Raw genomic sequence first — 17,392 nt, 5'->3', positions numbered from 1 at the left:
GATTTTTTTCTGCAATATAAGCTAGGCAGAGGTCCAAAATTTAGTTAGAAATCCACATGTTCAGAGCTGTAGATTAGCCAATCATAATTGGCTCCAGCTGAAACAGATTAGTATATGGGTGCTAAAGAACTGGGGCATCTTTATTTTTACTATATTGCAAAGCCCAATCTTCACTATTTAAAATCAATGGAAAAGACGGCATAACTTATATTTTTACTGCCTGTTTGTTTTTAGAAATAACATAGATGAATGAAAAAATTATCTAAAACAAAACATATATTTCATTTGTGTCACTATGAAAACAGATTGATACTATGGTAGAATTTACTCTAGAAAATTGATTAATAAATCATAATAAAATAAACCCTCTCCTTATTTACTTAATTCTAAATGTAAGCTTTTGCTGCTGGTGAGAGTTGGTAGATCTCAAATTCTAATAAAGATAAAATAGATTTTAGAAATCTACTTACTCTACAGCAACATAACTTGTTATGAGAACTGGCTAAATATTATTCATTTACTTTTGTTAAAATGAAGCACATCCTTGTGCAATCCATGAGATGCAATGGTGATTGATTTGAAGCCCAATAAGACAGAAACTATCTTAACAGAAATATATAGGAATTTTTTTGCAGGTAATACAACAAAGACTACAAATAAGCTTTTATCTGGTACCAAATCATTTGTTATTTGAGACACCAACAGGAACTATATTAATAAACTCAGTTTTAAAATCAAGTTTCTGGCTGCTTTTCATTACATTTAATTACACAATGGCAGGTATACATAGTTAACAAAAATGGTAGAGAATTATTGCCAGCTCCAGGATTCCAAAATAGAAATGGTATGGTATTATCTTCTTCAAACATATAAATGCATCTTTTATGTAAAAGATTCTAGAATGGGATGAGTGGAGATGGGAAGTTTTAGAAGTCAGAAAATTTGGACCCAACTTTTCTGTTTCAACTTCAGATACAGAAGTTTATTAGATTCTTAGTCCATCTTTATTACTTTATTAATGACTCAAGATGATGAACTAATACTACTTCCTCTTATTTTCCCAACAAGCACCCTGTGAGGTGATAGCTGCCCATCCTGTGGCCAATAGGGTACAATAACTTGTACCAAAAATAGTCCAAAAAACCTGAACTAAGGTTGAAGAGTTTGGTGATGTTCACACAATCTAAACCAGTGCTTCCCAAATCTGTGTAAGTTATCTGAAATTGAGTAAAAGTGTTTTTTCTTTGGTCAATGAGTTCATCTGTCGCTACCCAATTACAACACAAACATTTAACTTGACTTATTTTATCAACATTAGCTTTCTGATAAGTGATTTTGAGTAAGGAAGGAAATTATTTGGGAAGCACTGACCTAAGCCGTGCATTCCTTAACCACGATTGATTGAATTCACACATTAAATTGCAAGCCACGCTACACTATTAGCAACATCTTGTTCACACAATGAACAAGTCAGCCAAATTTTGTCTTGCATGTTCTGCGAACACAGATTTAATATTTGAACCGAGACGCATACATATAAGGTGCTTTCCTTAAGTGATGCTATCAGACCGGACAGTTTCTACCGAAAGTTTCCTCTCCTGAACAAGTTTTAAGAAGATTCCATGAAGAACTTTTTTCTTCTGACTGACTGAACGGATACAACCAGCAAAATCTTTTCTCAAGAGAACCGGCCACTGATGTCGAAGGATTAGGCCACTGCATTTCTGCTCGAGGTGATGAGTTAAGAAGGTATTGACCGAACAGGCAAAAGCTGGCAACTCTGGCAACCTCAGGCACTATTCCCACATGCAAAAAAACCACAACCGACGCAGCTTCCCCTCCCTCTCAAGAGAATTCCACTCTGGTTTGTGCACGCCGATTGCAAGCTATGGAAGCCGGACTCGGCAGGGCTTTGAAATGCAAGGGGGGAAAACAACCCAAGATAGGGTCGCAAAGTGAAGGGTCGCGCAGCGGAAAGCACCCGCTCCTAAAGAGGGGCCTGGGAGGGTCTCTCCTCTTCCAAAATTCAAAAAGAAGAACAAATTCAAAAGGCGTCGGCGGGGGAGAAGGGGAAAAGAATCCACCCCCCTAACGGCAAGGGCTGAGCATCTTTCCTCATCCCCGCCTCCCTATCGGCACCGACCTGTGGAGGGCCGAGTCCTCCGCCTGACCGCCATGCATCGGCCCTCACTACAGCTGTTAGCCCCGCAGCCTGTATGCAACCGACTAAGCCCGGCTTCTTCTACTGTTCACTGCCTTCTAAACCAGGTTCCGGGGTTTCGGAAAGTTTCCGGAAAAGGAAAGCAGATTCCGCTGTTCTTGGCAGGAGCATTTCCTGTTATGCGCACAAACCGCGGTGAAGCGTCTTGCCCTTTCATTTGCACCTTCGGCTTTTGGCGGAACTATAGCCTGCCTTCCAACCAAATACAAGTCAGGTTAGGTCTGGCTTCCACTTCTGGATTTCCACATTTCCGTATCACATCGCTAAAATTCGTAAACCGCATGGTTTTTCTTGGGCGCCTTTCCTTTAATCAGTTTAAACACAAGAGATTTACTGTGTTGCAATTTTTAATCGTTGACTTGCTGGTGTTTTTTCTTTTGAGTATTGAGTATCAATATTGAGTATTGACAGCGGATAACTTGCTGTCATTGGTGTAATTCCTGCATGGGACTCGAATGCCTAAAAACCTGAGTATTCTCGGGTGGAAAGCAATGCAGCAGCTCAACTCGCAGGCGTGGGCAATCCGGATCAGCTTGTTTCCTTTGCAATTAAAAGTTCTGCCTGCTTATTTGTTAATTGGCTTCTCGCTATTCCGCCCGAGTTTCAGAAACTTTATGTTGAGATGAGCGTGATATACAACCGTAGTGGAAAAATAGAAGGTTGGGAGATGTGGCAATTTATCTCCTTGCACACGGTTTGAAATTGAGTCATGCTTTTCAAACAAAATGAAAATAGTTTTCATTCAGAACCAGGCTAATTTTTATAAAAGCTTTGGGGGTTAAAAGGGGTTTTCTCCTTGCCAGCGACTGTGTTGCCTCCTTGAAGTAACTACATGCCCATTAAGAATACCAATAAAGTCTTCGACTCGAGCTTAACGCCTGCTGATTTACTGACATAGGCTGCATGGTCTGTGTGCAATTTTCTTAGCAACATATGGAAGTGATTTTCCAGGAACTTCCTCAGAAGTTTTTGGAATTCTAGTCTCACCTACAACTCTAAACTTTGAACTCAACCTCATTCAAGTATTATTTTTCACATTTTTGAACCGCCCATCTCCCTCAGACAGCTACGTGCTGCCATCTGCTGGGTCTTATTGGAATTCCGTCCTTTATAAACATTTGCAGTATATCAAACAGGTGGTATATAAGATAAGATAACCTTTATTGTCACTTTTACTGTGGGCGGCACACATCAAAAATAAAATTTAGTTGCCCGCTCTCAAAGTGAACACGGACATGACACACACCTAAACATACTATACACAACATATGTATAGACCCACACCTCTACATATACATAACAAATAAATATTAAACGCTGTCCATCTTGAATATATAATGGAAGGAGGAAGCTTGAGAGCTCACAAGGTTAATGCTGTATGGAATGAAACTATGGCTGAATCTGGATGTTCTGCTACGGATACTACGAAGCCTCCTCCCAGAAGGTAACAAGGAAAACAGGTCGTGAAGAGGATGTGTCGTGTCCCAGATAATTTTCGGACCCTGCTCAAGCAATGTTTCTGTGCTATGTCCTGGATGGGAGGGAGGGAGATGCCAATGATCTTTTCAGCCATCCTCACCACTGTCTGCACCGCCTTCCTGTCTGAAGCAGTGATGCTTCCAAACCAGACTGTGATGCTGTATGACAGGATGCTCTCGAATGTCCCCCTGTAGAAAGTGATAAGGATAGGAGAAGGAAGATGTGCTTTTCTCATGCGATGCAGAAAATATGCCATACAATGCAGTGAGCCATGCACAGATCTGTACATTGGGGAAACAAAACAACCAGTTCATAAACGCATGGCACAACATAGAACAAACCCATCAGGACAAGATTTAGCAGGCCATCTGCATTTAAAAGACAAAGGGCACTCTTTTGAAGGCAACAAAGTTCACATTTTAGACAGGGCCACTGGTTTGAAAGAGGGGTCAAAGAGGCCATCTATGTCAAAACTGAACAGCCCTCTCTCAAGAGTGGGATACAACATCATCTATCTCCAGTCTACAACACAGTCCTTTCAAAGTTCTAAGAAAGCTCCACACCCATTTGCACTACTGAGGTGACCCTGATGACACAGATAAACCTCCAGGTAGCCTCAACGACTCTCTAAAAGAATGCAAATGACCAGCTATCTGGAAGGAGTATAAATCCTTTCATTCCCTACCATCCAGAAGCTTCTTGGATGAGAAGTGAAACGTCTTGAAAGAAAAAAGTCCAATTGCCTCGTGAAAAAGCATCTTTGGGACAACTATGACCTGGATGAATGACAATCTCCATAGACATTTATCAATGAAAAACTTTTTAAAAGCTTGATTCTAAAAGAGGAAGGAGGGATGTTGTGATGGAGAGATTTGAATATTTGGAGAAAGGAGCTAAAGCTGTAACATCTGTTCTACGATCAGCCCCCTCCCATAGAAACAAGTTTGCAACCTGCTATACTAATTGTTATTCATATAAGTGCTTCAAATGAACTATGGGATTATTTTATTTTTAAATCATTGTGTGTTTAGTGGAGGTAGTGACATCAAAGCTATTATCTTTTTTCAACTTTTAAGCCATTTATTGTGGCTTAATGCAAAACTTGTTAAGAGATTGTCAGCTTATTAAACTCCTTAAGTTTTAACCCCCTGCTTCTGCCAACTTGTTATCACAATTAGATGTCAACCAAAACTTGGCAGCAAAAATCTATGCAAATAAGAGGGGCAGTAGAGTGGATTCTTTCTGTACTATACAGTATTTATTCTATCTAATTAGGGTTGCCAGGTCTGCTTCCAAAAAATAGCGGACAAGCGGGGGGGGGGGGGGTTAAGTAGTAAAAAAAAGTAGACTGTACAGCTTTAGATTACGTACCATTTCATCATAAAGCTTTTGAATAAAAAAAATGTCCACTATTTTGTGAAAAAAAATAGTGAACATAATGTGAAAAAAGTGGACTGTCCACTCAAATAGTGGACACCCGGCAACCCTATATCTAATGTTCATCCAGATTTTAACCAAAATACGTAACCCTAACAACAACCCCAGCAGAAAGAAATGGGAAACACTCATGCTATTTTTTATTAGAAGCTATCCACATTAGAAGCACCCCTACTTATCAGTAATCACAAATACTGTATCTGAAAAATAACAATATGGGAGGAATTTTTTCTCTTCCAAACCATATCCAAAAGCCAAGATTTCAGAAATCAAACAGTTCATTTTAGATAAACTTTATTTCTTAGTAAGCAAGAGCAGGTTCTGCTGTCCTTTTGTCACACGATTCTAATAGTCTGCAAATTTTAGCAATTTGGTATGCCAGAACAGCAAACGTATACACTTTTGACTAAGGGGTAAGTATAGTAATATACTAGCAATAAGGTCCCCAAGCATTTATTTAGCCAGAAAGATTTTGCAACTCACTGATCCTTCAACTTTTAAAAATACTTCACCTTTGCACTGTAGCAATGAAAAGAATAAAATAATTATCTTTGATAGCAACGATTAGAGATTGAAAAAGAAGAGATGGCCAGATGAATGTAATTTTGACAAGTATGTAGACTTCAGATTAATGGAGGAAAAGCATTATCAAATAGTCCCAAATCATGGTTATATCCGGTCTCTAGAAATAATGTACTTCTGATTTATGGTTATTGGAAAACACAGAATGCTATTGTAAAAGAAAATTATAAAATATTAAACATATTATCAGATAGTCTCAAGTAATCTGTGAACTTCAGATTGAGAAAAAGTGTTATCAAATAATTATCAAGTCATAATTATATCCAACCTCTAGAAATAATATGCTTCTGAAATACAGTTGCTAGGAAATAAGAACGTTACTGCCTTTCAGTTCTCCTCCTTAGTTTCCTAAAACTTTCTGCTTGAAAAAGGTTGCTGGAGGAAACACCATTATTGGTGTTACCCAGCATGTTTTCCTATGTTCATTTATAGAAAAGAGTCAAAAGAAAAGGTGTGCATCTTTCCCCCCCCCCCCAAAGTGATATTAATTTTGATAAGCTATGCCAGAACTATGCAAAGCTGCCAGATAAAATATCTCTGACTCTGGTGCTTAAAGTATGCCAATCCTCTTGAAGGGACCCTTCAAGATGTGGTGCTGAGCCTTCACGTTTCATTCTGTCCCTCCTTTTGCATCCTTTCTTTAATGATTGTATTCCACCATTTCTTTGATATTAGTGTAACTCTTGTCCCACAGCAAATTGGCCATGGTGAGTTGTTCCGCAGCAAGTTGGCTGCAACAAGTTTTCATAGACCTCTGAATATGCAGTGCAGGCCAACAACCCTTCTACCAGCCCTATGTCTTCAAATGGCTTTGTAAAATCCCTATGAGCTACTACTGAGGGATACAGTAAGACATGACAACAAACCTAATTTCTCTTTCTGGAAAACATTGCTGAACATCTGTGGGTCATAGTACCTCCAGCCTTTATAAACAGTGAATAATGTTGGGAGTGCAGCTTAGTAACATCTAAATATGATCCCCATCTCTGGTACAGGAAAAGACATAATTATTTTCATTCATACTATTGGCATGCTTTCCATTGGTGCTATTTTTATACAATTTTAATTGCTTTTGTATTGGAGGAGTTATGTTTTTGTTTTTTTTTAGCAGAAAGGCATAACAGGCAATAATATGCATTTAACAGTACAAATACTATGTGCAGGCTTTGGAACCATAATTGTTGGTGCCCACAAACTGTCTAGTGGAAAAAAATTGGCTGATTTCCAAAAAGGAACATAAAGGAAGGGAGAAACAGAACGGCAAGCAGCAATAAATATGCATTAGCCATTTTACAAGCAATGGGGAAAAATCTGGAATATCAATGAAACACCAAGAAATTCCATTTAATAATTTAAATGGGCAATATGAAATGCAAAATTTTATTTTTACAAATCAGATACAATTTTTTCATCAAGTGCAAATAACTTTACGAACTACACCCCTTTTCATTATTTTTCAAGGGATACTGGATGATGACATATGGCACAGCAACTATAAATAATTTAGCTTTATTGTTTATATCTGGTTATACTTCCTATTTGAGATGGACTTTTCAGCTTGTCAATTTTTTTACTTTTTACATATTGATACAGGCAAAATAGATCTCATAACAGAAACCAAGTAGAATCCAAAGCAAAAGTCAACACATTGTTTTTCTTTTCAAAGCTGTCCCTCGTTTCTGGTTATGTCTCTATTGTTTTTCTCTAAAGTAAATAACCAACTTGAGTGTCTACCTCTGTCCACTTCCACCAAATAAACGAATGCTTGTAAGTTCAAGAAAATGCTGCATCCAATTAGCATTTGTAATAATGGAATCTCACCGACTAAAATACTAGAACTGTGTTTACATCAAAACCACTTCTTTGTTGGGTGCAAGCAACCAGAACCACTTGTGGATAGGCCCAAGCTGATATTTTATTATTCAATCACCTATGTTACAAGTATCTTCCCAGATTGTCTGCCTTCCCTTGGAAAAACGACAGATACACCTAAGAGTTTGATCTCAAATGTTTCCTTCTCCCCTCCCCCCCCCACTCCACAAGATGGAATGTCTCTTTATTCCCCTTGGCGAGGCCCCTTTCCCTGTGGTTCCACTACATTCTGTTTCATGGCTGAAATGTGAATTTGGTACAACTATTTCTTGATTTTGGATCAGGTTAAAAATAAGACATAGAAAATCCATAGCACACAATACTGGTGAAAATTGACAGTATCGTACATGAACTGATTATAATTGCATACCGCTTTCCATAATTCTGATTGCTAGGTTAGACTTAAGACTGCTTTTCAACATCAGCATTTGCACTTGAATATGAATCAGTGCTTGACTGACAGTTTATGTAACTGTGGTGTCCTTAATGATCTCTGAGCTTGGTTGTTTGCTGGCAGACATTTCATCCTTAGTGCTAGAAGGGAGTGGGGTTTGCTCTCTTTTTTATATACAGTAGCTTGCCTTGTCAGTTTATGTAATTTGAAATGGACAAGGAAAAAACACTCGTGATGATTTCGTATCAAGAGCCATTCTAAAATCCAAATTCAATACAGGATTCAGCTTTGTAGCATGAGAAAGCAAGAGCACTTCTGAATAGGTGCAGAAAACATTTCCCTCCTCACTAAGAATTCATAGCTACATTTTTGGAATTAGGAGGGAGAAAAAACTTCGAGTTAAAAGGTACGACTTCCCAAAAGACCCCAGACCCTTTACAGACCCTGCAGCTTATTGGAGCATCAGAAAGAGAACCTAGCCATCTCTGTATAATATCTTAGAACCAAACATTCTTCTACTTGTACAAAGCTAAATTGTCAGAAAGAGTGAGATTAAGCAGCATGTTGAATGTGTTAAAAGAGTTTTAATATGGGGACAGATTCCAGTATATGATTCTTGATATATTCTTTAAAGATGCCTTTGATAATATTTGAATTGAACTGACTTTCAGGAGCTGCTTGTTATCAAAGCATAATTTGACATATACAAACTCTTATCTTTAGGAGTTACGTTGCAGTTTACTGTAGTGAAGAAAATAAAATTTCAAAAGCTGAAAATGTAGTCATATTTAGTCATCATTCTCCCAATTCCATGTTTGGATTCTTTTCTTTTTCTCGCATATGCACACACACATCCTCTTTTCTCAGGCAGGTATAAATATTGTAGTTTCTAGTAGAAAAAACCCCTCTAAATAATATAAAGACAACTCAAAATGATTGCACTTAATAATATGAAAAAGGTAGAAAGGAGAGCATCCTAGTGCACATTCACTTACTCCTGCCCTTCACACCACTTGCGTTCTTATCACTGAGTTACTCTTTGGCAGAGCTTACAAGAAGACTGATTTCTCAGCACAAATGTCTGTGGGGAAAATCATATCAGAAAATCTCACTTTTCATCAACTTCTGCTCCCCCCTCCCCTTTCCCAGACATTATTCTGTATGAGTAGGTGGCTAGGCCAGGCTTTTAACACCAAAATCCATCATGAAATGATGTTCTTCTAGTCACCACACTTGCCATTCCCAACAAGGGCAATTTCTTTTCACATTTCTGTGATACACTTTTTTATTGTATGATCTATATCCATTGTATCCCCTCCCCCATGTATCTTGTTTGATCCTCTCTGCAAGATTGCTTGATTCATTTTTCAATTAAAAGCACAACAGTCTGATAAATAAGGCAGAACCTTCCACATTCCAGGTGTCCTTTGCTCTCAGTTCTTTACAAAAGAATTCAGCTGGATCAATTCCATTGCTTAGCAGTTGCTCAGAGTCTTCCCATTTCATTGGTGTCCCAGAAGCAGAGGCATGATACGATAGCAGAAGTACTTCTTTTTGGAAACAGTCATGCAGAGAAATGTACCCAAACAGCATCTTTAGCAACTGCCTGGCAGCACAAGGAGCCACACATGATGGCATATATATATGAGAAAGCTGAATTGACTGGGAGATACTGGTCCCAGCAGAGGACTTTTGTGAAGAGTGTGTCACTTACTGAGATGGGTGCTCTCAACAGACTGAGGCTTCAGTATGGAAACCCAAGGGAGGGGACTTAGTTCCTTGTGGCCAGTTGTTCCTTCCAGGGCCAAATCATCAGTAAATTTGATTTGAAGAAAAGCCAAGGAATGACCAAATATTAGATGCATCTGCATAGTGAAGATGGCGGGTTTCTATTTGTAGAAAAAATTCACCGAAAAGTAACAATAAGCATAAGAAAAAAAGTTTTCTTGGCAGCCGAGAAACCCGGAAGGTTGGTGAAAATATGAGGCTATTTGTAAGGTCTAAGAAAACTTGAAACTTTGGAGCGAAGGAGTTTGATGAAGGAGCGTGGCAGCATTTCCTTATGTTTTTCGGTGTATTTAAAGTAGTTTTGTGGATGAGCTAACACGTCAAAGAAAGCCTTGATTAACTTCTTATCCTGTAAGGGAAGTCAATGACAACTTTAGATGTAATCACAAGACTTGTAATAGTTTATAGAATCTTTGACAAACAGATAGCTAGCCGAGAAACTAGTACTATGATACTTTTGCTATATAACTAGCAAGGTTGAGAATGGAATCAATAGTGGAATCACTAATCCAACAGATTATTTTATATGCACCAAACCATTCCAAACCAATCAGCAAGAAAATCCATGAAATGTATCCAGACCCATACTGTATGTTATAGTGAGATACAACACTATTAATCCATGTCTAATTTTTTCCACATCCATGAGTGGAGAAAATCCTACAAAATGAATAATTATTTGGATTATATATTAACTAGCTAATTTTCCTGATCTCCATGAAAGCTTTGCAAAGTCATTCTAAATGCAGATATATACTCCCCAATCCTGAGCTGTGGTGATAAGTTTTAAAAACATAACTGAATGACAGGTTTTCTGAAAGAAAATATTTTCATTCTGAATGAAAAGTATTTTCATTCTGTTTGAAAAGTATGGTTCAATTTCAAACTGTAAGGAGAAAAACTGCCACATCCCCCAACCTTATGTTTTTCCACTAGTATACCATTGGGAAAAAAAGAGTCTGCTACATATGTTAAGCATAAGTGCAGTACCATTATTACAAGTGTACCTTCTGTTATATTTTAAATTAAGTAAAAACAGAGCTATTTCTATAACCTCAAGCTACTATTTCCCCAAACGGAAAGGAACAATTTCTCTCAAAAAGCTGGAGCAGGAAGGAAATCATTAAAGCCTCTCATCATACAACTTGATGTGGATTTGCATTCATAACTTCTACAGTTGTATCTGAAAAAAAGAGGTAGGGGAGAGACTAACTGAAAGCCATTTTCTAAAATGTACACTCAGTGAAATGCTTTTTGGCTTTATGTTAGCATTTTCTATTTCTCCTCACATTACAAGGAGCTCTCCAAGTTCTCTAATAAAAAAAATTATCATAAGATCCGCTTTCAAATATGTTTAAAATATGAGATGTATAGAAAACAATGCACATAAGCATATGTGTGCTAAAGCAGCGGTTTGCAACCTTTTCGGCACCAGGGATTGGTTCCATGGAGAGAGGATTTTCTGCGGATTGGAGGGGGCATGGTTTTACATGCTGCCTGCATCCCGCGGATGGGGCTTTACTTGTTTGTGTGGCCCGGTTTCTGGCATGCCACGGACAGGAACCGGTCCACAGATCAGGGGTTGGGAATCCCTGTGCTGAAGGATACCAATGAATCAAATCCTTATCCAGTCTTACCTTCAATATTTCCTGATGATTTTCAGATGCATAGAGTCTGCCATCTCGGACAATGTCTTCCACCAGCTGTTCATAATCCTCTGTATTATTGGGTAAAGTAGTCACAAAGATACAAGAAAAGCAGCCAGTAAATTTATTTTGAGTGCAATGTATACATACTGTACATGCATCATAAAAAGATTTTAATAATCTCCAGAGTTGCCTCATGGAATTTGGAGGGAAGGCGGAATAAAGAAATAAACCTCTAACTAGAAGTTGGTAGAATAGCAATGAGGAAAAGATATTCAGATGCCATGATATATTATAGCAATGGTTTTCCCTATGACACTTCCCTATGGAAGCACGAGTTGGACTGTGAAGAAGAATATTCTTTTAAACTTTGGAGTTGCAAAAAAGTCCGGAGACCATCGCTTGCCAGGTAAACAACAAATCAATCCAGAGTTTTCACCAAGGACAAATGACCAGGCTCAAATTACATTTTGAATACATTATTGAAAGACTTGGCCCTCTTGAGAAATCTATAATGCTAGGAAAAGTTAAAGGAAAGAATGATAAAAGAGAATAAGCAGCAAAGTGCACGGAATAAATTAGAATAGAAATAGGGGCACATTGGAAGACCTGAAGAACCGGATGGAAAGCATATCAACTTGGACAAAATCTTCCATATGCTCTGCAAGAGTTGGAACTCATTTCATGGTAAATCATTAGCATCAGAAAGAGAAAGTGATATTAACAAAGTCATCTGCAAGATCCAAAGACAAGCATTCCTGAGAGAAAGATGAATGAAGGAAAATGGTGTAGAACTAGACAATAGTTCTAGACATAATTCTAGAGTTACTGAGGCTATAGCAAGAAATAATAAGAATTTTATCAGTTTAACATTTTTGATGCATATGGATCAGCAACCTAAAGTGCCTGAGAATCTCCTTCTAGCATTAAATTTTTTTGCAAAAAAACCCAGTCTTGTAATAGCTATTTATAAATGCATGTTTAACTATTTAGATATTTAGAAAAAGAGGGAAGCTTGATATTGTATTGCTTGCTATATGAACCAACTGAAGACTCTTGCCATATAGCTGTCACATTTCAATAAATTGAAAACAACAATTCAAGAAAATTATATCACAGCTATTAGACATTTATATATATATTTTTGAAAGAAATACCAACATTTTAAACAATTAAAAGGAAGACAACAGACCTTGGCATTGTTTACTTTTATGATTAATATCCCCTCTCCCCACCTACAGATATTAAAAAGACACTCATTCTCATTAATTACATTAATACCTTGGTCAGAAGTACTCAACTTCTTTATATACTTGAAATAATATTTTACTGCCAGAAATCTTATTTGGAGAATGGTATTTTGCCACCCATGCTTTCCAGTATCTGTGTATGTTGCATGAATACTGAAAGGCTAAAGAATTAAATGTATAAGATATTTGGATGTATATATGTGTGAAAGTTTTTCAGATGTCCATGGTTAACATCAAGGATTGGAGCCAAATGACATCAGAAGAAGGACTAGGAAGCATAGGTCCACAAGGTACCTATATGCTAAAAATATCAGACCATTTCATAGCTCTATAACTTTCTCATGCTTACCATCATATGTGACATAAGGAATTTGGAAGCCTCTGGCACTGTTAGTTTCACTGGTTTTAAAGTTAATCCATAATTTTCGGGACCTTGCAGTGAATGCTATAGGCCTCTCATAAGTCTGGCATGTCTCATAGGTTGTGATGGAGGGCGGAGATGCTGTAAAAGAAAACAGATCATGTTCGCACATTGTTTGGAATCACACAGCTCTTGCACCATTAAACATAAAACATTTAAACATCTTCAGGGATGAAAGAAGATATGTAAGCAACGAAAGGCTTTTCTTTCTTTTGCTAAAGATCCTTACACTTGAGAGATGAAAGGGAGGATATGTTTGAATTCCACTTTTTTTTTTAAAAAAAGAAGCATATCTTAACCAAGATGTATCATCTTGAAATTTCTAAAAGGCCGTTTAGATCTGAAATAAGAGCAGACCCATTCAGGTGAGGACATTTTTGAGGATTGGATCTTAATACCTCAAAGTTTTAAATTTTGGTATGTATATATTTAGTACAACAGCAAGACTACCCTTCATGCAACCACAATATGGTATAATTTAACAGATTTTCTGGAGGAAAAAATGATGGAAGGAAGGGGACAAGAAGAATACAAATCAAAGTTCATGTGTTGATTTCCTATAGATATACATGAGGGACAAATACTACACAATAAAGTTCTTGTCTGAAAATTTGGAGCACTCAGAGACTCCCACAATAATCCTCTTGAAGGATGCAGGCCTTCTGATTAACAATGATAATTAGTAAATCTTCTTATACTCATGGATTGCTCTGAATTACATTTTTTAATGTCATTGTATTCCCAGTTTAACTCTATAAGTGTATTCTAATCCAGAAAAAAATCAGATCCTGACTATCAGTATCTGGATGGCTGTCATCACTGTAAGGCATCAGTTTCAATGTAGAAACTAAAGACCCAAACACTAAACTCTTTAGGAAGTGCTAGAAGAATCAGCTATTAGTTTGCTCATTACTCCAGTGAAAATGAAGGAGGATGGTACTACATCAACACATTCAACAGGGATCTGCTGAAAGCTAATCCTGTAAAGCTATGTTCTGTATGGTTCCAAGGAAGCATTGGGTTACCTACAATTTTTCCGCATCACCAGGACATCCCCACATTCATCCTCAGAAGGCAGGAAGATTTCAGGCACCACAATCAAAATCTTGCGCTTTGGAGGTGGGTTGATGTTCCAAGTGCATTCCACATTTGCAGGATAGTTTCCAGGGTAATTGGGAGACTCAATATAGCCAGTGTACTCTCCCAGTTCCCCACCACATTGACGGTCTGCAAGAAAACATATAAAAAATACTGGAATATCAGCTGAGCAACTGGCGATCTGCCTTGTGAGTGTAATACAATGTAAATGTGTGTGTGTGTGTTGTGTGTAACATACACAAAAATAGGAAGTCAAGAAAACAGATAATTTCAGATAGTCATATCTATACAAATTAATTCTCTATTTTGTTCTTCCAAAATCTATACAACTCTTGCAAGACAACACATACTTTTGCACTGTGATACAGAAGTTGAACCATCAAAGTCCGTTGTAGTATTCCCAGGACATGCAATACAATAGTTTTGACGGAAGTCTGGCTGATAGGTGCCTATAACACAACGAATGCAGCGATGGACACTGGTGTTGTAATAATGGCCTGGAGAGCACTGAACTGAAAATTAAACAAAATTTAAAAAAATCAGTTTAAATAGAATAAAAAAAAACATTAATTGGTTAAGTATATTTTTAAATAAAAAGTCATTTTCAACAGTAAATACAATACAGTAACAGAATGCCTTCTCCTTCTCTCCTTTTCTTCATTCTATAGTACTTATAACTACCTCAAAATTAAAGGACTCTGGGAAGCATACAACACCATCCCAAAGAAAAAATAAAAACATAATAATGAACAATTAGTTCAAATTTAATATCAGAAAAATAAGATACCCCTGCAAATAGATGTTCACAACAAGTCAGCCAGTACAGTGATATAAAATATTTGACTTGTTTGAGGAATTACAGAAAGGTGGAGATGGCATGGGGGATAGGAGATATCCACAATGTGATGGCTCCTATAGAGAAAGCATAACATTTTGCCCACATACCTTAGAAAGAAGAGGACTTTTCAATAGTCCCTCGGTCAAAGATGGGACCAAACAGTCTGTTTTAATTCTAACAAGGATTGTCCAATATATGCCAGTGCTGCTTCACCAAGGTCTTTAAATAAGAACCACCACTTTACATTAAGCCAAGAAACTTACTAGTAACCAATGCAGTTAATCCGTTTTATACTAGCTTCTTCTACCAGGTCTTCTCCAAAAGTAGCCCCATGTAAAGTGCATTGCAACAGTTCAGGGCATTCTGCTCCAGATAGGAGTATAAGTGAAACACCATGGCCCTCTTGTTCAAGATTTCCACCTGCTATTTGGGCAGGATTCACAATTTCATGAAGATCAGGGTAAACACAACCTTGTCTAGAATAACTATCAGGTTTAATTGCCAAGAGGTGTATTGACCATTAGCAACTCCATATTGATAAGATTTAATTTGATTTGTTTTGCTCCACCAGATCCTCACAGCTTCCAATACCAGTTTAAGGCTTTCACACCATCACTGGCTCAACCCAGGATGGCAATGTATAATTTAATATCATCAGCCTACTGGTGACACCTCATGGCAAATTTATAGATGACATCTTCCTGTGGTGTCATTTACTAAACAATATGGAGAAGAGCCCTGAGATTTCACATTGGAGCTTCCAAGGACGTGAATATATCTATCTCCAAGATCACAGACAGGCAGCTAAATTCCAAAATGGCTTCTTCAAAAAAGTGTCCACAACCACCTCCTTAAAAGCAGGTCCAAAACGTCCTTCCTCAAGAAGCATTAATAACCTCCTGGAACCAATCACTCAAGTGCTATCTAGACACATGAGAAGGGGCATGGATTCACCATGCAGAAAGGTGTAGAGATCTAAGGAGATGACCTTGGAAAAGGAATCTAGAAGCAATACCAAGTGAAAAAGAAACATATTAAACTAAAATCTGATACTGCCACAGGCATACCTTTAGTATCACAATCCTGGAAGGAAAAAGCTCCATCTTGCTTGGTGGTCAACCCTCCACCACAATGGAAACATAACGCTCGGCCAGCTTCAGGCTGATAAGAGCCACGCACACACAATTGACAGGGTTTAAAGCCATTTACAGAATATTGTCCAGGTGGGCACTGACCTATGAGCATTCAGGAGAAAAAAACATTAATTGCACTAAATGAAGTACATTCTCTCCACATATGGCTTGTAATGTGATGAATTAGCTGTATGCAAGAGGCATTATAATGTATGAAACCATAAAGAGGACTATAGAAACCATCTACCATCCAAGAAATTACCTATGGAAATACTACGTCTCAGCGCTGGATCAGGATGGCATTGTAAGGAGACAAGCTATTATCAGAGCTTTTTATCCAAATCCTGGATGTGATTTGGACAAAATCGTTATTAAGCTGATAATAGTTATTTGGCTGCCTCAGCTTCACAAGGGCTTTTGTTGATTGCTTTGTTGTCAATGCATTCATTATTTGAAAAGAATGATGAGAAACTGAAACAGCAGAAACATAAAAGGGAAAATGCTTGACTCATACAACACGTCTTGCCTCCCTGTTATTCTTTCTAGGGGCATTTAGTGGCAACAATTATTTTTCTGTCCACTTTCAGAGAATCAGGACATCATGTGGAAAAATATGAATAGCTATAGGCTCTTGTGAATGATCAACTGCAGGGCAAGACCCTTTGCTGGAAAAAAATGCATGATTTAACAGTTATCTTTGAAAGTCCTTCTTCTAAGGTTACACTGAGATATTGTGAAAGCTTGCAATACCAATATGCTGAGTAATTGCAAAAGCTGTTATTCTAAGCTTTTGGGACACATTTCTTAAATAATATAAAGGTTGTTTAAGGTTGTTATTAGTGTGGAAGGAATCCTTACAATACTTTTTCTGAGCATCTTGATGATGATGATGATGATGATGATGATGATGATGATGATGATGATTATTATTATTATTATTATTATTATTATTATTATTATTATTATTATTATTATTATTATTGTATGGTGTTGTTACATTAGCCAGGAGACCACAATGCTATTGCAGAGTAGTCCTGTTCTAGGACATGCTTCTGCACTTCCCAAAGTGTGCCACAGGAGGGTGAGCTGGCTTCGCACCAGAGCAAAGACAAGTGGCTCTTCCTGCAGCAGCATCCTTGGCCCCCTCTCTTCCCTGGAATCACCTCGTAAAAGGGTGACACAACTGGGAAGGTTCAGAGCTGGCAGGAATCTAACTATCTGTTAGGTGGACAG

General features: G+C 37.7%; 1 protein-coding gene across 1 annotated transcript in view; it reads right to left on the bottom strand.

The window, feature by feature from the left end:
• Positions 1-9,351: 9,351 nt before the first annotated feature.
• SCUBE3 (signal peptide, CUB domain and EGF like domain containing 3) overlaps positions 9,352-17,392 on the bottom strand; it is an 83,266-nt gene continuing 75,225 nt past the window's right edge. Inside the window, exons 16-21 of the mRNA XM_015831974.1 lie at positions 16,094-16,261; positions 14,539-14,700; positions 14,120-14,317; positions 13,019-13,171; positions 11,411-11,490; positions 9,352-10,122 (exon numbers count right to left, since the gene is read on the bottom strand). Of these exons, the coding sequence (XP_015687460.1) occupies positions 9,973-10,122; positions 11,411-11,490; positions 13,019-13,171; positions 14,120-14,317; positions 14,539-14,700; positions 16,094-16,261 (911 nt within the window). The 3' untranslated portion in view covers positions 9,352-9,972. The remainder of the gene's footprint in view (positions 10,123-11,410; positions 11,491-13,018; positions 13,172-14,119; positions 14,318-14,538; positions 14,701-16,093; positions 16,262-17,392) is intronic.

The sequence above is a fragment of the Protobothrops mucrosquamatus genome, unplaced genomic scaffold (genome assembly GCF_001527695.2).
Source record: "Protobothrops mucrosquamatus isolate PMUCROS unplaced genomic scaffold, P.Mucros_1.0 scaffold_293, whole genome shotgun sequence".
Taxonomy (NCBI): Eukaryota; Metazoa; Chordata; class Lepidosauria; order Squamata; family Viperidae; genus Protobothrops; species Protobothrops mucrosquamatus.
The sequence above is the reverse complement of the archived record's forward strand: the minus strand, read 5'-3'. Positions and strand labels throughout refer to the sequence as shown.